At 37.4% G+C, this 21,378-nt stretch overlaps 1 protein-coding gene across 2 annotated transcripts in view; it reads right to left on the minus strand.

Moving 5' to 3' along the window:
* The window catches only part of SLC71A2 (solute carrier family 71 member 2), an 84,664-nt gene that overhangs the window by 12,779 nt on the left and 50,507 nt on the right, over positions 1-21,378 (minus strand). Inside the window, exons 6-11 of one of the 2 annotated variants that reach the window (XM_021004550.2) lie at positions 20,342-20,560; positions 19,391-19,504; positions 15,379-15,450; positions 9,910-10,022; positions 7,837-7,934; positions 356-513 (exon numbers count right to left, since the gene is read on the minus strand). In XM_021004550.2, the coding sequence (XP_020860209.1) occupies positions 356-513; positions 7,837-7,934; positions 9,910-10,022; positions 15,379-15,450; positions 19,391-19,504; positions 20,342-20,560 (774 nt within the window). The remainder of the gene's footprint in view (positions 1-355; positions 514-7,836; positions 7,935-9,909; positions 10,023-15,378; positions 15,451-19,390; positions 19,505-20,341; positions 20,561-21,378) is intronic. The other variant, XM_078153017.1, reaches the window with a different exon arrangement.

Here is a 21,378-nt window from a genome sequence, read left to right on the forward strand (position 1 = left end):
AGATTGATTGAATGATTGAGGCTGTCTCTCCCCTACCTTACCCAGGCTGAAAGCACTCTATCTCAATAATGATCTGCATGGAAGCTTTTACCAGCTAGGGCTGGAAATGACCCACTCCTAGTAGTTTACCACACTGGTGCTAGACTTAGTGTGGACATTCAATAGGTTTCAGTCCTTTGAATACATGTCATTTTTATGTAAAGTGAGTGTGTGTGTGTGTGTGTGTGTGTGTGTGTGTGTGTGTGTGTGTGTACATACATATAAGAACTATCCAAAAGTCCTGGAACAAAATTTTATTGTCATCTAGATAAAACCAGTTTGTTATAAGCTATGAATTTATTACTAATTAATTTACCTTACTGCCAGAATCATGAATGGCACTTTCTTTAGAACTCTGAACTGATTCCAATTCTGTTAACTCCACATGGAACAAAAAGAAGATGAAGCCATACAGTGCTGGTCCAAGGCCATTACACAGACCTCTAATTCCAGTTATTATTCCTTGGGCAACTCCTGCAGCAAAATAAAGGAAAGTGAGGTCATGGACATTTTCACTGACAGGGTTCTATGTCTGCAAAACGACTACATCATGTCTCAAAAGTCTGGCATAATATCATAGTCCTGTGGATTCTGTGACTTGCTGCCATGCTTCCTGATATCAGGAAAAAGAAAGGTTTTAAAAAGTTTAGCACAGGGCTTGGCACATAGTAAGTGCTTAATAAATGTTTGTTGATTGATTATATACCTAGTCTCACTGCCTGGATTCGCCTTCATAAATCCTGAAGCAGACTAGAAAGTCAGTGAGGTCCATGGGCAAATAATGGCTTTATGAATCTATCCCTCCCCAACCACCACCAAAAATCTCCAACAGAAGTAGCAAAACAATCCTTGGGCAATTCACACATAACCTATCTACTAGTTAACCACTCCCCTGACACTTATAGTGAAGATCTGCAGAGCATATCAGAAGTAAAAGTTTCTGGAGCTTTCTAGGGCTGATAAGATGTCAGCTAATAGCTTATGTTATATTTACCGAGCATAGTAAAACTCACAAGTCCTTTTTTCTGCTCACTACATCAACTTGGAAATACATCTCATTCCTTTTTCATTGCCTGTACTGGCTCTATCCACAGTATCTGTCATTGGCCACAAATACACAGTGTCCTCAAAGGCTTGGTATGCTTTAGTAGCCTAAAACTTCTGGAACATCCTATATATCTGGACAGACAGAAGGAACAGTATGTGACCACATTCTATCTGAACTACTATTAGTAGTAATAGTGGAAGTTCAAAAAAAATAATAAAACTCACATTTATATGGCACTTTGAAGTTCACAAAGTACCTTCCTTGTCAAAATAAGGATGTGAGGGAGGGGAATCTTATAGCATATTAGAAGGAACAGTTTGTAGCCAAAAAAAAATTTTTTTTAAATTATAATAGTTAGTAATTACATTTATATAGTGCTATAAGCACTGTATGATGCTTTATAAATATCTCACTCTATCTCCAGAACAACATACAGGGAGTTAGGTCCTATTATTATCCCTATTTTACAGCTGAGCAAACTGAGGCAGACAGAGGCAGTAAGTGACTTATCCAGAGTCAACAAAAGAATTAATAAGTGTTCGAAGTTATATTTGAACTCAGGTTTTCCTGACTCCAGCTCCAGTGCTCTAACACAACCTGGCTACCCCATATACCTTTATACTTAAAATCTGCCTCATTTATCTTCCCACTGTACTTACTTCTTTCTGTTACAAATGCTGACCACCCTAACTCAAGGCACTAGAATCAACATGGGGCCTATCTGGCCTGTTTTATGATGAAGTAAAAGAGTCTTCAGTTATGTGCAAACCTGCAAAGACAGCAGGATTGCTTTTCTCAGATATTCAAATCCATCTCTTCCTTGGGTTCCCACAGATACTACTATTCAATAAATGAACAGCCCTACCTTTCAGACATGGCTGTCTCCTCCATTTGTTCCCATGCAAACAATCTCACGTATGCCCTTATCTCATCTGGGCTGCTGAATTGTTTAATCTTGTCCCAAATTCCTCTACTGCTCAATGCCAGATTCCCGGATTGTTTTACCTTGAAGTAAGCACCAAATGTGTCCTTGATGTCTCCTTATATCTCTCTGCTTCTGACCCTGATAAAGTCTGCTCACTTCCCATCCCTCTTGGACTTCTTACATATCTACAACTGTATAAATATGTCATTATAGTCACTGAAACTTTGAGACCCACCGCCACTTGGGACTGAATCCTCCAGCTGCGGTTTTTTATAATAAACTTTAAACAATTTACCTACTACTCAGACTGTGGTCTTTTGTGTTACCATCACAAGTTTGTATCCGAGTCATACTTTAAAATTACAAAGCACTTTACATGCATCATCACATTTGATCTTCACAGTAACACTAAGAAAGAAGTTGCACAAATATTAATATCCCTATTTGGCAGATGAGGAAATTGCAACTCAGAGTAATCAGTAAAAAGCGATTTGTTCAAGGTCACATGCCTAGTAAAGGGGAGTACTGGAATGCAAACCCACATCTTCTGACTCCACGTGTAGGGCTCTTTCCACTACACTAAATTGTCTGAACTGCAATAACCGAGAACCCCCTAGAGTATGCAGGGGTGGGGAACCTGAGACTCCAAAGCCACATGTAGCCTTCTAGGCCCTCGGGTGCAGCCTTCTGACTGAATCCAAACTTCATGGAATAAATCCACTTAATAAAAGGATCTGTTCTGTAAAACTTGGATTCAGTCAAAAGGTTGCACTTGAGGACTCAGGAGGGCCACATATGGCCTTGAGGCCACAGGTTCCCCACCCTTGCGACCTATACCATAACAGAATTTTCTGCATTCCTTTTTTTTATTCCTCCTCTAGTTATTACACTGAAGCTGTGTATCAGAATGTATCACAAATATCAGTGTTTGCAGCTTTCAGACTGGTAAGATGCCAGGTACATAAAAACCATAGTTTTTATTCAACTTTCATTTTATAATAATAGTATTGACAAGCATCTCTATTAATAAAGCAAGTCTAAAAGTGTATCCCAGGGCTAAAATGTAAAGAGCAATCAAAACTCCATCTATTTGCTTCTGAAACTATAGTTGTGTATGTGCAGAGTGGTTGCTAACTTGTTTCTCTACCACTAGGTGGCGCGCATTCGCTCTATATCTAACACTGCCCCACCCCTCATTTTTTCAAGAACTGGACTGATTTGCGCTATTTGGGTGAACCTTACATAACTGCCTGGAAGAAACACAGAGAACGTTTTGCCTCACATGTTTGCTTTTTTCAGCTGATGTGAACAGTTTGTCTAATTTCTGTCCTAATTCAAATCTGCTATAGAGTCAGAAAATAATGAATTGACTATATCCAATATATACAAAGTTCTGGTCCTCAGCTCCAATTTCATTATGGATATTTCCAGTATCATGGAATAAAGAACATTATCTTTCCATATAATAGGCACTCTCCACTATCTTCCAACGATTAATTGGGGGGGGAGGGGGAGATAAGGAATAGGAAGAATAGAGTAAGAAGGGAAAGGCCTAATTGTGACAGTATTAAAAGTTAGAGAGGAGGAGAGAATATTAAATCATCAGTGCCTTGATCCTGAAGAACTTGTTCCTTCATCATTTTATCTTTAGAATAGTCTTAACATCTTACTTAAGGTTTTCTCCACTTGTCTGTCACATGCAAATCTCAAACTGGCCTTTTCTCTGTCATAATACTCTACAGCAGGAGTGGGGAACCTGTGACCTCGAGGCCACATGGGGTCTTCTAGGTCCTCAAGTGCATCCCTTCGACTGAATTCAGGTTTTACAGAACAAATCCTTTTATTAAGAGGATTTGCTCTATGAAGTTTGGATTCAGTCAAAAGGCTGCAACTTGAGGACCTACCGGGCCACGTGTGGCCTTGAGACCACAGGTTCCCCACTCCTGTTCTAGATCACTATGTGGTATCTGCTGCTACTGGCCATATCCTCCTCTCTTCCTCCCCTGGCTCCCAAAATACCACATGGCAGAACCCTTCCAGGGGAATTTCTCTGTATATTTCTTTATTAACTCCTCTTTCTTTTTCCAACCCTTTAATAACCTCAAAGATCTCTCCGTAGCCCTCTCTTGTCATCTCTTTGCACATTCTCCCTTGCCAATGCCATCAACTCCCAATGCTTCAGTTACTGTCCCCACATGAATGACAGATTCTAATCTCTGTGTTCAGGCCCTACAATTTCACTTAAGAACACCAGTCCCACATCTCCAACTCCCTACTAGATGTCTCTACCTTGATGTCAATACCTCAAAACCCAATATCCCCAAGACAACTCCGACTCCAAAACAACCACTCTTCTGACTACTCCATATTTCAGTTAGCTGCACCACTCACACTCAAAACCTAACTGGTGTCTGACTCACCTTTTCTTCTCCAGTCCCAAAGCCAACCATTTAAACAGTACCACCAATTCCACTTCTAATTCTCAAATTCAATCCTTTTAGATTTCGAGACGGAAGGGACTTTTGAGATCATTTACTCCAACTCCCTCATTTTACAGCTGAATAAAATGAAACCCGGAAGCTGTCTTGACCAAGGTCACACGGCAGCAAAGCAAGGAAACAGAACCCAGGTTCTCTGACTCCAAATCTGTCACCCCTTCCAATGCCACCTCCCTCCTTGCTAATCTCACTGTTAACCACTCACCTGGACTACCGAAACAGTCTTCTCTCTTTTACTCTCTTCTGCCTCCAACATATTATCTGTACACTGATAACAGATGTATTTCCTCCTTATGCACAAATATGATCAAATCAGTTCTTTACTCAGAACAGTGAGTAGTTAGCCACTAATAACTCTGCCTAGCAATCAAAGCCTTCTACTTTCCCAGCTATATCTCATATTATTTCCCTCCATACTACCATACTAAAGTATCAGACCAATGTATCATACTAAAGTAAAAAAGTAACAATAATAATAGTATTTATATAATGCTTTAAAGTTTGCAAAGTACTTTACAAATATAGTCCCTTTTGAGCGTCACAAGAACCCTGGAAGGTGGGTGCTATTTTCATCTCCATTTTACAGAAGACAAAAATGAAGAGGACAAAAAGTTTAGTGACTTGCCTGTGGTCACACAGTAAAGCATCTGAAATGGGAAATTGTTTTGCTTGACTACACAAATTTGTTACAAGAGTTTTATTTTACTTTTTCAATGGTGGAGGGAAGGTGGAAGAAAAAGGAAGACTTTCTAACCAAAAATTGAAAAAACATTAAATTCAAAAGAAAATATGTTGGGGATACTCTTTGACCCAGTAATATTATTACTAGGTCTACAGTCCAGGTCCAGGACTCTCCTCTTTTAAGACCCAACTAAAATGTCACATCCTCCACCATTCACAAAAATTTCAATTGCCTCCTCCCCCAAACTGGAAATAATTCTCCTTTCTCTGACCTCATATGCATCCTGTAATTCTTCTAGAGTATCATATTCTACTCTGTAGAGGAGTTATTACAAAGTATTACATACTTAACTGTGTTGTATCCCTTTTGCAACTGTATTGTATCCCTACAAGATCCATCATTGAAGGCAGAGACCATATCCAATCTCTGTATTTTCTCCCACGACCAAGCACAATGCTTTGCACTTTAAAAAGGTTATTGAATGAACATATGATGCACCTCTTTAATCTACTTTTTCTACTCTCTCTTCTAACAACAAAAATCTTTGTTTCCTAAGTCAATTAGCAAATGACATGATCTTTTAACAAACTATATCGCTTTATCTATCATGATCCATACTGACTTAGAAGACAGAGCTAATCAAAAATATAAGCAGTTATTTTTGATGATAAAGAGTGAAAGTGAGAATTCAAAATTGAATGGAAAGAAAGGCAAGATAGCTCCACTAGCCTTTTTAATATTCAAAACTAGGGATTATAGATTTTATAAAAACATGAAAAGTATGAAAGCCAAGCAGAAATAAAGCAGGTAACTGCAGGAAAAATAGTTTTGTAGCAAGTTGATAAAGGTCTCATTTCCAAGACAGACAGGGAACTGATTCAAATGCATAAGAATAAAAGGTCATTCCCCAATTGATAAATGGTCAAAGGATATGAACAGGCAATTTTCAAACCCAAGCTATCAATAGCCATATTAAAAAAAAATGATCCAGACCACTAGTAATTAGAGAAATGCAAATAAAAGCGACTCTCACCAACAGGATTGGCAAAAGTGACCCTCCAAAAATGAAAATGATAAATGGGGGGAAGGGGAGAACACGAGGAGAGGAAGCAGGTATTCCTACAGGAAAACAGGTACATTAACTCACTCACTGTTGGTGGAACTATGAATTGATCTAGCCATTCTGGAAAGCAATGTGGAACTATGGACAATAAGTTATTAAACTGTGCATGTCTTACAACTTAGCACTACCAATCCTAGTATACAGAGATCAGAAAGAAAATGGAGTCGTACGTACAAAAATATTTATAGCAGCTTCTCTCGTGGTGGCAAAGAACTGGAAATCAAAGGTGCTGATGAAGTTGGAAGTAGCTAAACAAATCACAAGCACGTGAATATGATGGAATACTATTGTGCCATAAAAAATGATGAAGGAGACAAAGAAACCTAGGAAGACTTTTATGAAATGATACAGAGAAGTTAGAAGAATGATTTCTACATGGTAAAAATAATCAGCTTTGAATGGCTTAAGAGCTCTGGTCAACACAATGACCAAGCACGATTTCAGAAAACTTATAAGGCATACTACCCACTTCCTGAAAAAGAGGTGATGAAATCGTAGCACCTATTGAGATATTTTTTCTGGACATAGCCAATGGGAAATTGTTTTGCTTGACTATACAAATTTGTTACAAGAGTTTTATTTTACTTTTTCAATGGTGGAGGGAAGGTGGAAGAAAAAGGAAGACTTTCTAACCAAAAATTGAAAAAACATTAAATTCAAAAGAAAATATGTTTGACCCAGTAATATTATTACTAGGTCTACATCCCTAAGGAGATCAAAGAGGAAAAGGACCCCAAAATGTACAGAAATATTTATAGCAGCCCTTTCTGTGATACCAAAGAACTGTAAACTAAAGAGGTACCCACCAACTGGGGAATGGCTGACCAATTATGCTATATGAATGTAATGAGCTATAATAAATGATTAAGTAGAAGGTTTCAAAGAAATCTGGAAAGACTTGTATGAACTGACATGGAAGTAAACAGACCCAGGAGAACAATTTCTAAAAAACAATACTATGGTAAAGACAAATAATTTTGAAAGACTCAAGAACTATGATCAATGCATTCATCAACTATTATTTCAAAGGACTCAAGATGAAACAGGCTACATACCTCCTAATAGAGAGGTAATAGACTAAGAATGCAAGCTGATATATACATATGTATACATATATATACATATATGTACATATGTGTGTGTATGTATATGTATGTGTGTATATGTATATGTGTGTGTGTGTGTGTGTGTGTGTGTGTGTGTGTGTGTGTGTATTTGGGGGGAATGAGGATATGGCCAATGTGGAAAATTGTTTTGCTTGACAATATATACTTGTTACTTGGGTTTTGTTTTTCTTTTTTCTGGGGGAAGGAGGAACAGTGGGGGAGGGGGAGGAGAGGTTAAAAGGAGAGAAAACAGATCTGTGTTCAATTTTTTAAAAAGTAAAATTAAAAAGCAAAGAAAGAGAATGGGGGGGGAAGTCAAGCAGGAAAACAGAAGCTAAAGAAACCAATATATAACTCTACAAGGGCAAAGTAAATGAACTAGCCAAGCAATCCAAGATATAAAAATTGACCTCACCTTGCTGGTCTGACTCTGCATTTCGTGAAACAAGTGCACTGACCGCTGGAAATGTAATACTTGACATGGCTGCTACAGTTCCTGCTGCCCACATCATCCTGCAATGATAATGTGTCACTGTGCGATCAAATACTCCAGTCACATAGAAACTAAAAGAATTTTCCTCCACATTTCCTCTGTACCCATGTTGGGGAGTGAATGAATACACACAATATGAGCTTCCCAGTGTGAGTTGTGTTTTTCATTTCTTTTGATTCTTTGCTTTTCCTCTGGAAAGACATAAGCTCAATGCAATGGAGCTCTCTTCTGCTTACATTCATCATGCTTTCCCTCTTCTGATCTAATGAGCAAATTACAAGAAGGAAATTCTTTGCTTTGTACCTCGAAGTTTCCAATTTTCCCATTTCCCTTCAGGCTACCTCATTTGCTTCTACCCACCTAGCAAGCCAAGAAGGAATCGAGGGTGAAATTTAATGCTGGCAGGCTAGCAGAATTCACAAGGGCATATTGTTGAAGTGTAACCAGTGGAAATGTTGAATGAATGGATCTGAAAATTCAGGATAATACTCCAGATTCTTCCTAATGTACTGCCTTTAGCCTCTAACAGCTAGGACTGGGATCTCCAAAGAAGGTAGAAATTAAGGGCCAAAAAAGGAGACCAACTCTAATATTACGAAGGAAAACTGATCCTTTAGACTAGACTTTTTCTCAACCAATTGTATCCAAGTTGAAAATATGATGGAAACCAAGTCCTTATTTCTGGCTAAAATTAGTGGCCAAATGATATGCACATTATTAAAGAGGGGGGGAAAAAACTCTTGCTCCCTTCATAAAGTTTACAGTTAAGAATAATGGGGTTTTGGAACAGCTAGATGGCACAGTGGATAGAATACCGGCTCTGGATTCAGGAGGACATGAGCTCAAATTCAGCCTCAGACATGTAACATCTACTAGCTGTGTGACCCTGGGCAAGTCACTTAACCCCACTGCCTAACACACACACACACAAAAAAAAACGAATAATGGGGTTTCTAGTCTAGTACATAAGTCTAGCCCTAAAAGGTAATAAGAGAGAAATAATGAAGTTATAATGAAATGCTACATATTAAAAACAATGGGAAGAAATTATTTTTTATTTTGTAAGATAATTAACAATTCATAAAAATAGAGAATCACATGCTGACCACCTATATTTAGGTCTCTAAATTGGTTCAGCAAGTATTACTTGATGTACCAGAATTTCTGTGTTAAGTATGTGCAAAAGTATGTATTATAAAGGAGCAGGGCTAGCTCTATCAGTACAACAAACACAATTAGCAACATAATAAACCAGAAGTCAGACAAATAATGAAGAATTGATGAGGATAAAAATATGGCACTGTTCTGACCTTGTAGTAATCCATAAGATCTTTCTGTATTGCAATCTAATTTATTAGGCAGTACCATTAGTATCAAAACATATATGATCTATTTCCTGAAGCAACTTAAACATTAAGAATATGCAAAATGTTTAAAAGTCCCACCCCTCAAAAAAAAACCTTGAAAAAATATGATACATAAAAATATTTTTTTTAACAAAATTTAAATGCTCTAGCACTACTTTTTTCTCAAATTCAAATTTTATAAGAATAGCAATATGGACTAGACTTGTGGTTTCCTCTATACAAGGAACTTGAGGACAAGGAAATTCCCTCTACAAATGTAGCTCGGCACTTCCACTACAACTTACATCCTTATTGAGTTAAGATATGGAGAGGTAAAGTGGTTCAATCAGCCAGAGGTGGAATTTGAAGTCAGCTTTTCCTAGCTCCCAGACCAGCTCTCTGTTCACTATTCCATACTGTCTCTTAGCATTTCTTTTCGTTTCAAATTCAAAACTTACAATCTTATGAAATCCTAAACCTGTGAAATCACTAAAGTTGTATTATATTATAAAATTTGCACATATGCCATTTATAGAAGCCGTTTCCCATTCTTAATTCACTAAAACCCAAAGATCATTCACTTCAAGCCAAAGCTCTTCTAAAGGGCTTATTTAGAAATACACGACCACCAGAAATGCTAGATCCTTACCATGCCTGGGATCCAAAACCATACCAAGCCAACTGGAACATCTGAAAACCCAACCCCAGGAGAACAGTGTTCTTATTTCCTATTGACTTCATCAAGATGCTAAGAAATACCGTCTGAAAAGTAGAAGAGAAAAACTATGAGAAAATCACTTCAAAACATTTCAAGTGATTTGCCGCTTTATAAACAACATGGATATCACAGAATACTACCAAATTATACTAGAAAGACAACCACAAAAGACATTTAGTGCTTTAAAGTTTTCAAAACTGCATACATACACACACACACACACACACACACACACACACACACACACACACACATTCATTTAAGATGATGTATAATGCATTATGACTCAGGATACTTAATAGATAGGGTCATACCACCTTAGAAAATGATGACTATTTGTTTGATTCCAAAGGTCCAGAATTTAGATACCTTCTGAGTTTTGCCAGGAAAAAGGATCCAAAAGCTTTTCCTTATCCTGGTCCCTCTGCACCTCTCCAGTCTAGGGCTAGCCAAAATATAGCTAAACATTCTTCTTCTAATGCTGAACAGGAATTCATTAATTATTATGATCTAAAATTACATTTCTAATTACCTCTGGAGAAATGTTGTTTATTTGTCAACATTTATTAAGCACCCACATGAAAAAACGAAATTGTATGGAGTGTAACTAGTTTTACAAAGCAGGAATTCAATAAATTAAAAATCTAGTGAGAAGACAAACATAAACATATCTATGCTAATATTCCATACAGATACTTCACGTTTCAAGGATTCATGTTTTTGTAAATATGAGTACTCCTTCCAATAACCCAGATCACAACCCAGATACAACTTGCTAAAAGACGGCTTTAGAGAGTTTCTATGGTAAAAGAATTCATCTACATACAAACAACTTGGTGATTGGCCTCTAATAATTCACCGGTGTTTGGATGAAGGAGATGGCATTTGTCATGCTCAAAGTTCTTCCAAGATGGCAGAACCTATAAGTTTGTGCTCTGCTGCCATACAGTCTTTTAAAAACCTAGAGTCATCTCCATTCCACAATGACGCTCTGAAGGAGGCCTCTAATACACATATCTTACACAGAGAATTTTAGAGGTTGAAAAGACCTTTGAAAACATCTGCTTAAGACAAGAAAATTGATGCATGCATATGATAGGTGTACTGAAACGGAGCTGAAAAGTACATATTTTGGGGTTAACCAACTGACTGAAGTTATTATCAGAGATAGGGAAATACTGGATCTATTATTTCATTCATACATGGAATTCCCAGTTGAGGATACTTCCTGTAATGCAGGTCAGAATCTTCTGTATATAAAATCTTAAACAGATGAGTCACAACACTGTGAGATAAAGTGACTTGTCCAGGATCACATAACCAGTTTAAGTCAAAGGGAGGACTTGAACTGCCTAAAAGTACTCCTGGAGTTCTCTGTCCATTACACCAGAGTTGTGTAAGACTCTCAGATGGCTACTGATACAGTGCAATACAACATAGTTAATATTATTTTGTGGAGTCAATTTGCTAACCACAGGAATTAGTTTCTATTTGAATTTACCACTGAACTCCATGATACCTTTTTATTATTAAGAACAAACAAAAAAAAACTTCAGTCATTTAAATTAAAAATTAAATTGATTTACAAATGCAAACACTCAATCTTCTGAATTTAGCATTTTACACAAAGAATATGACGTTTGCATTTATTAAATTTAATTTTTTTTTAATTTGTGAATTTAAAGACATCAACGTGGACATTTCCATACATAAAGAACAGAAAAGAAGATTGTATATGCAATGGTGAAGCTTTATTATGCACATCTTTTTTTAAGTCTATATTCAATTTAACATAGTAGGACCAATAATGCCCACTCGTCAATTATTTCAGAACTTCCTGCTTGTAACTATTCCCTCTCCAAATCTACCCTCCTTCTTAAACCCACCTCCTTTCTCTCCACCTGTTTCTGTTACTCTTTTAATGTATTTTTTAATTTTATTCTTATTCTGAATTTAAACATTAAATAAAATAGCCAGTTCTTTATAGTTCACCAATCAAGAAGAATGTATTAAACACCTACTATGTGCCAAGCACTATATTAAGTGCCAGAGACACAAAGAAAGTCAAAAGACCATCCCTGTCCTCTAGAAACTGACAATCTAACAAGGAGAAAATGTTCAGATATGTACAAACAAGCTATGTAAAGAAAAAATAAATAAGAGAGGGAACATATTAGAATTAATATATAGAAGAGGTAGAGAACTGAACGTAAAACTGCATAGAACATATTCTTTTTAAGTTTGTAAGTTCAATCACTCCACCTTCTCCTCCATATTTGTACATTCTTCTCATGCATGTCAATTAAGAGAACTAGTAAGTTTCTTCCCTGCTTCTTCCTCATTTCTTCCCTAGTGTATTTTATTTTCTGTTCCTTTTCTTTCCCCAAACAAAACCAAACAAAACCATACCTAGGACTCATGTTTTTCTTCCTTAGCTCTTTCTCTGCCATTCAAACACAGCAGGGTTCTGAAGACAAACATTTCTTTTCCCCTTATTAGCATGTAAGCAATTCTTCCTCAGTCAGTCCCAACCAACTGCTCAAATGTGTTTACCTTTGTCTCTTCTATTTGCATTTCAAAGATTCAACCCAGCTGTGGTCTTTTCATCAGGAAAGCTTCAAAGACCTCTTTCATTAAGGTTCAATTTTTTTTCTCCAGTAGAATTATACTCAGTTTTATAGGGTAAATTATTCTTGGTTGTAAGGGCATTTTGTCTTTTGGAATACAGTTTTCCAATATTTTCTCTCTCTTAATCACAGCTCCAGAATAATATTCAAGTCATCTGTGATCTTGACTGTGATTCCGCCTTACCTGAATTCTTTCAGTTCTAGATGTTTACAGTATTTCTTTTCTTTGACCTAGAAGCTCTGGATTTTGATGAGGTCAATCCTTAGTATTTCAGATTTGGGATAGGCAGTTTTCCATTATGCTTCTTAAAATATGGCATCCAGTTCTTATTTGATCACAGTTTTCAAGGAGACAACTAATTTGTAAATCGTCTCTCCTCAACCTGTTTTCTAAGTGAGTTTTGTTTTGTTTTGGTTTTTGGTGAGGCAATCAGGGTTAAGTAATTGCCCAGGATCACAATAAGCGTCAAGTGTCTGAAGGCCAGATTTTAACTCAGATCCTCCTTACTCCAAGGCTTGGAGCTCTATGTCAGTTTTTGATATCAAATACATTTTATACTCTTTTTATACTATTTTATACATTTTGTACTTTTTTTTCAACCTTCTGACTTTAAATTTTGACTTCTAATGTTTTTGCTCTCTCATGAAATCATTTAGTTGTCTGTTCTACTCTATGTTCAGTGACATCATTATTTGGGTAAGGTTTTCTATCTTCTGTTCTAAGTTAATTTTTCTCTTTTTAATTTGTTTCTTGAGATATTTTCTTCTTTTTTTTTTTTTTTGGCTAAGCAATGGGGTTAAGTGATTTGCCCAGGGTCACACAGCTATTAAGTGTTAAGTGTCTGAGGCTGGATTTGAACTCAGGTCCTTCTGACTCCAAGGCCAGAGTTCTATTCACTGCGCCACCTGGCTGCCCCACAAGATATCTATTTTCTTTTAATCTTGTTTCATTTCTTTCAGCCACTCTTGTACTAGACTAGTGGATTAGTCATTCTTTTTGCTAAAGCTCTATTTTTATCTGTGGTATAACACTTTTTTTCTGGAATAACCTCTTGAGCTTGTCTTAACTCATAATATTTCTTCACTGTGTTTAATAGTTTCTTCTGTTTGCTCACAACTCCAGGTTCAGTTTCTGGATTAGAACCTTTTGCCTTTACATCCCAAGTTAGTTGAGCACAATGCCTGGTCAATAGGAAGCACTTAATAACTCCTTGTTGAGTACAAGGTTCTACCTCCTCAGCACTTCCCACTCTTTCTCTTGGATGGGGTGGACAGCCCAGCTTGGGCCTGCTTCCCAGACTTCTAGAAGTCAGGGCCTATACAATTTGGGATAGGATGACTGAGACCAGGCCCTGTACTCTACCACAGTCCTTACTTCGCTTCTTCTCCTCGTGACCTAATGCAAGTATTGGTCTTGGCCCTTTTCTGTCTCTTCATCATATAAGCCTGCAAAGGAATCTGGTTCTGTCTCCTGCTACTGTCCTGACAGACCCCCATCAGATGCTAGAGTTCTAAGATATTTGCTAGTGTACATGTGGGAATCTTCTGTAACCTTTCCAGTCACCATCTTAGCCAAAAGTGCACTTGTCTTTATTACTAATGATCTACATACAAAAACTCAAGTCCTGTGACTTAAGCTCAGCACCTTTTCCACACTACCATGCCACAAATATTTTATCCTAGAGGCAACCTAGAGTCACTGAAGTTTCTTAGGTAAGGGGAGTCAGATGGTCAGATCCACCCTTAAGGAAAATAACTTTGGCAGCAGCTGTGCAGAGAATAGAATGAAGCTAAGGACAGACTAAAGGGAGAAGACCACTTAGAAGGCCATTGTAATAACTAATACAAGGGATGATTAAGGGCCTGAATTAAGGCAGAAGCTGTGTGAGCAGAGAGAAGGAGCCAGATATGAGATATTGTAGAGATAAAAACAGCAAAATGTGGCAAATGACTGGGTACATGGGTGAGGGATAGTAAAGACAATGAAGGACAATTCTGGGAATTACAAATCTAGGAGACTTGAAGAATAGTGGCACCTTTGAAAGAAATAGCAAAATTTGTAAGAGGGGTAGGTTTGGGGGGGCAAGGAAGTGAGGCAAATTCTACTTTGAACATATTGGAATGGAAATGTCTCTGGGACAGGCAAATAGGTTAGCCTATATTCTGTCTTTCAATGTGTTCATGATCCCATTGGTGTGCGTATATTCTGTTACAAATGAGAAAGTATCTACATTTCCTCACCCTGTGGGATTCTTGTCTGTATTCCCTTCCATTATAACCTTGTTAAAGGATCTACCTCTACATAACAGAAAATAGCAAATTTATCTGAAAAGGAGGCTATATCTTACCTTCTACAGTCCCATGTTTATGATATAGGAAAAAGGGAAATGAATCCTGCCAAGTACTCATATTATACATATCCTTCTAAAATCTACTTCAGTTCCTCAAATTTAGTGGATGTCACTCTTACTCAAATTTCCTTCCCTCTTTGAGCTTCTAGATAGTCTTTCTTGGTAGTAATATTATTTGGCAAGACAGATTTTCACTACACCAAACAGAAGTAATGGAACTAAATCACATGCTCCTAGACAGGCTGCTTATACTATCTGGAGATTCAAGACTTCAACTGTTATAAAATCTGCCTTGAGTTCACAAGATGTAAAGGTCCTGAAGAAGTTACAAAATATAATCTGAAAAATACGAAGAAGCAATTCAATAATTTAATACCCAATAACTCCAATATGCTATCGAAAGTGTTTATTTTGACACTTACCTGAGCTACAATAGACAGGATTCCTACCATGGCAATAAATGCTGCAATTTTAGCTGATCCAAAACCTATAATCTGAGAAAGTTGATAAAAAAAAAAGATATTAGTAATGTTGATATCCTAATGGTAAAAAAAAATGCCAATTATTTTTTCATCTACAGGAAAACAATGCTGGGATAAGGCTCACAAATGCAGTATCTAAATGACTAACCAGAGAATTCTGAGATGTGAAAATCTAAACTTAAACAGGGTTCATTCACAAGGTGTATACATAAAAATTATTAAATAAAGAAAAATATTCAATGTATTTTTTAAAGATATAAGTCTGCTCCTTCTTGTTTTAAATTTTTTTGAGGGGAGGGGACATTCTTATGAATTCTAGTACTTATATCAAATTATTAAAAGACATAGAAACCATCTGCCAGTTTAACCAAAGCATTTGCCAGACAAATCCTCTAATACCTTATCAAGAAACATCACATACATGGATGAAACATGTATTTTAAAGGTCACTGAAAATTGTTTTGGCTGGAAAATTAACCACCCTACTGCCACAAACAAAACACAGGTAATATTATTATGAAGTAAATTAGGCACAGGGTGGGGAAGGGGCAGGAAGAAGAAAGAATTTGGAACTCAAAAAATTTTTTTAAGTGAGCGCTAAAAAATTTTTTAATGTAATCGGGAATACGTAATGAAATAAATATTTATTTTTAAAAAAGTAAATTAGGGATTATTCTACCATTGAAAAGTAAACCAACAAGCTGGGAGGTCAGGGGGAGGAGGAGCTGTCTTCACTCTCTAAGACATCCCAGGACAAGTTAAAATGAATGCAGATCCACCAAATGCTCATATCTTTAACCTCACAGCTGTGGTGCTGGTAAGTTAGAGGAGGTGAAAGGATTATGGTATATAACATAAAATCCTCTAGCATTTAAAGCCATTATGGAACAACTTAGACCCTTCCTATCTTTCCAGTCTTCTTAAACTTTAATTCCCTCCATATGCTCTACAATCCCTTTCTGTCTCAGAATTCTTCAGGCTAAGACAGAAAATCCATAGCAGACTATTACCTAAAACACAGAAAACAGAATTATTTTTTTTCTTCAACAGGAGAGAGAGTGTCAAGTTCAGAGAACACCAACTTGGCCAGTGTGTCTGGAATGCATAAAGGAGATTAATGTGAATAACTATGGAAAAGAAGGCTAAAACCAGATTGCAAAGGGCTTTAAATGTCAAGCTATGGATTTTCTATCTTAGCCTAAAGAATTCTGAGACAGAAAGGGACATGTTCCAATTGCATAACTATGTTTTAGGAAGCTCTGTTAAATATAATAGAGGGGAAATACTGGAAGCAGGAAGAACAACGAGAAGGGAATTCAAAGAGCTGAGGTGAGAGGTATGAGGGACCAACTTAAGACAATGGCTATTTGAGAGTGAAGAGAAGGGGAGAGACTCAACCCGGCAACTTATTGAACAGGGAGGAGGGGAGAGGAGAAGTGAGGGAGAGTAAAGAGTCAAGATGACACTAAGGTCATAAACCAGAGTGAATGGAAGGATAATGGTGCTCTCAACAAAAACGGGATGATTTGGAGTAAGGACAAAAAAAGGCCCCCACCTACAGCTGAAGGGTAAGAAATGATGTTCGGGGCAGCTAGGTGGCACAGTGGATAGAGCACCAGCCCTGAAGTCTGGAGAACCTGAGTTCAAATCCAGCTTCAGACCAAACACTTGACACTTACTGTGTGACCCTGGGCAAGGCACTTAACCCCAATTGTCTAAAAATAAAAAAATAAAATAAAAAGAAATAATGTTCCAGCAAAGTAGAATGAGAAGTCATCACACACTAGAAAACAAGGTGTTAGGGAAGCCAAGGAAAAACAAAATATTCAGTAGGAAGGGGTAGTCAACAGTGTCAAAAGCTGTAGAGATGTCCAGAAGAGTAAGGACTGAGAAATGACCAGTAGAATTAGCAGTTGAAAGATTTGTTAAGTAGCTTAGGGAGAAGAACTTCAGAAGCCAGATTATAAGGAACTGAGAAACAAGGAGATGAAGAAATGGAAACAATAAATAGATAAAGCTTAACCTAAGAGTTTGGCTATGAAAAGGAGGAGAAATATGATGACTTCAGAAATATGATAGCAGACTTCAGAAAAACCTGGAAAGACTGGTATGGTCTGATGCTGAGTGAAGTGAGCAGAACCAGGAGAATGTTGTGCATAGTAACAGCCACGCTGTACAATGACTAATATTGATAGACTTCACCCTTCTCAGCAATGCAAGGATCTAAGACATCTCCAAAGGCCTTATGATGGAAAATGCTATCCACATCCAAAGAAAGAACTATGGAGTTTGAATGTAGATCAAAGCATACTATTTGCTATTTTTTTCCTTCTGTTGTGTTTTGTTTCCTCTTTCTGGTGATTCCTCCTATTGGTTCTAATTCTTCCTTACAACACATGACTGATGTGAAAATATGTTTAATAGGAATGTATATGTATAGTCTATATCAGATTGCGCACCGTCTTGGGGAAGGAGGTGGGGAAGAAGGAGAAGAAAAATTTAAAACTCAAAAGCTTATGGAAGTGATTGTTGATAAATCAAAATAAATTAATAAAGTTTTTAAAAAAAGGAGGAGAAATAGCTTATAATAAGGAGATGGCAGGAACAAGGAAAGGATAGGGGAGAATTGGGCATGTTTTATAGGTAATACAGAAGAAGTTAGCACATAAGCAGAAAATGGAGAGACAGAGAGCTTGGGGAGAAAAAGGGAGGAGGAAGAAGAGTACAAAGAGGATGATGAAAGAAGCTGGATATGGGGAGTAACACAGGGTTGAGTTTTGGTAAGACATGAGTAGCAAGAGAACAAGGAGGCAAGGGATTCCAGGGCAGAGGTCTCATAACTGAACAGCTTCTCTACAGGGTTGTTGTTTTGAGTCACTTCAATTGTGTCCAACTCTTTGTGACCCTACTTGGGGTTTTCTTGGCAAAGACACTGGAGTGGTTTGCCATTTCCTTCTCCAGCTCAGTTTACAGAGGAGGAATTGAGGCAAACAGGGTTGCCCAGGGTCACACAGCTAGTAAATGTATGAAGCTGGATACGAACTCATGAAGATGAGTCTTTCTGATTCTAAGCCCAGGCCTCTATGCTATGGGGCACAGGAGGAAAGGGAGGGATGACTAATGGTCACAATCATGATTCAGAATAGATTGAGAAAAAGTGAACCACAGGAAAAGCTGGAAAGATAAGAACCCATAATCAAGGAAAGCAGTTTGTTTTTCTGAAACAAGCTCTAAGGTCAAGGCATACCCTTCTACCTCGGGTGTTACTTCAATAAAACTTAACAAACTTCTGAAGAAAATTAACTTATCTGGAATATAAGCTTTCAGATAATTTTTAAAAGAAAGATGTAATCTTCCTTTTCTCACTGTATAGTACTGAGGGCTATTTCCTGCTGGAATGAGTTCTACCTTTTAAAAAATTTCTAATCTGTGCCTAAGTGTTTCTTTCAGTGAAAGCAGACTTAGAAATTTTCTCTATCCTTTTTTGGCAGAAATAACATAGGATGAGTTCTGACTCTGACCCTAGAGGAAAACAGGCTCCACTTAGGAGTCTATACTGGAATTAAGGAGATAAGCATCAATGTAACAGGTCACCCAGGCCCAAGGACATAATACCATTGTTCTTGGGCTGCAACACCAGCTTAGGCTCTCCAGCTGGCAACAGGTTCAGCCACACAGTCAAACTACTCTGTAACCTCTGAACTGAAGGCTAGTTTTCAAAATAGTGAACACTGACTGATGAGAAGTCCAGCAGTATGGGTAGGAGCCAAAACCCTTCAATGTGATGGGTATAGTAGAGGAGTTTGATTACCAGGGGCTTTTAACAGCAAGACGGTAAATGGGACATTGGTGCGTCATGGCTGATAGTCTGGTGTTCTACCCCTTTCACCGACGTGACAGATTAGTGAGCCCTACCATACGCAAACAACTCAGGTATTCAAAGGCTACTCACCTGTCTCAGATAGAGAAAAAAACTAGAATACTGCCCGGCTTCAGGAAGGTATGAAAGAAAGACAGTGATACAGATCAGCAAGACTGTGGAATCTTTTCCCACTTTCTTCAGAGACTGAACAGGAGGAAAAAAAAGAAAATACACATGTAAGTATACTGTCAATGTCCATGACACTGATATTCCCTGATATTTTACAGTGAGCACCAACGCTATGATCCCTTAGATAAATAAAGAGTAGTAGACAATAAAAATAATAAAGGTAGATAAATCAAGAGCTGACTACGTTACCAAAAAAGAAATCCATGGAATAATGCAACTTAATGATTACTCCATTACAATCTTTTCATCAGAAAAATATGTAAAAAATGGTAATGACTCAAAACTCTGGAAATGCTTGTTTTTGGTCTCTTGAAGATCCAGAATACCCTATTTGCTGTCTGTTAAATACTATTGTTGTGCCCCACGCTGAAAATCAGATAATAAATTCTGAAAAGGCAAATACCCTTGGAGACTATCAAAAAAATCAAAAACCTCTCCTTCATTCATCATAGAGTTAAAAGCAATAACCAGCAGGCTAGTTTCATTACTCACAAATTCACTTTTCATTCAATATTTGTAAAGAGAAGAACAAAGGAACTGTGGCAAAAGGAAAGCTACCACAACCCTAAGGCGAGCCACTGGTGACACTCCTTCTCTGCTTTCTCCTTATCCTTGAGGCCACTTCATATCTTAATTTAAAAAAAAAAATCATCAGAGCAAAGCTCAAATCCTGTGTGGATCCAGCCTTACAGTCACTGATTGTCAATAATCCATCCCCTACTTTTCTCAGTGGAGAGATACCCAGGATCAAGTAGCATTGGTCAAGGCTGTAGAAATTTTCTTGATTCGTATGGCAAGGTCGCAAATTATGAAAATCAAACATATGCTGTTTCTTGATTGATAAAGTTTTACCGCAAAAGGGTCTGCCTGCTCCCATGAAATTGAAGGTCCCCAAGAAGCAGGCCTCATTTTTTCAGACAGAGACTCCGGGACAGCTAACAAGATGAAGCAGATATCCAAGAGAGCCACCACTGTGGCCACAAGCACAACCAGGTTATCTCCATAGCTGGCAGACAGATATGCTCCAATAGCAGGGCTGGTTACCAAACTTGCTGCAAATGTGGCAGATACCTGCAAGAAAATGCATCCAAGAATTCAGTGATTCCTAATCTTTTTCAAACAGCAACACTGTATGCTATTAACTTGGTTATTTTTAAACTCCATGATACCCCTTCCTTCCTCCTGTAAGTATTCTACAGCATATATGTCTATGAGTATAATACACGCATCAATATACATACACATAGAAAGCGGTGATACTTCAAGTGAATTCAAATAAATTTTGTTCTGAATATGGTCTAACAATTCTAACAGGAAACACTATAAAGTGCTATATGCTACAAGTAAAGGGCTGGGAATCTTCCTAACATTAAAAATAACCACCACAACAATGTCCAGAACATTTCAGTAAGGATAAATTTTTAATTAGATTAGAAAAAAAATCATAACATATAAATTTCTCTAGAAACTAATTTATGAGTTAGCCAAGTTCTTTCCTCTTTATTCCACTGCTCTCATTTTATGACCATTTGGGGTTTGTTGAATATTCCACTAAAATGAGAGACAGAAAACAAAACACAAGCAGTTCAAGAAAGAATATTTCAAAGTTGGAAAGGCTGATGCTTTTAATTTACAAGGACTACCTATATTATGAATTTCAATTATCAGCACTACTCTTGTCTTCTACTACCAAAGATAAAAGGTTGTGTTGTGATTTCTCTTTATATTATGTTTCTAGGAAAAACTGGAATTTCAACTTGATTTCTGACATTCAGAAATATATATATTCAGCAAATAAAGCAGGCCACAGTATGACCCATCACCACTGAAAGACATGGCCTGAGTCCATCTCTACCCTATAAGCATGAGACAGCAGTACCTATAAGCAC

This window comes from Phascolarctos cinereus, unplaced genomic scaffold (genome assembly GCF_003287225.1).
Source record: "Phascolarctos cinereus isolate Bilbo 61053 unplaced genomic scaffold, phaCin_HiC Scaffold_4;HRSCAF=312, whole genome shotgun sequence".
Classification (NCBI taxonomy): domain Eukaryota; kingdom Metazoa; phylum Chordata; class Mammalia; order Diprotodontia; family Phascolarctidae; genus Phascolarctos; species Phascolarctos cinereus.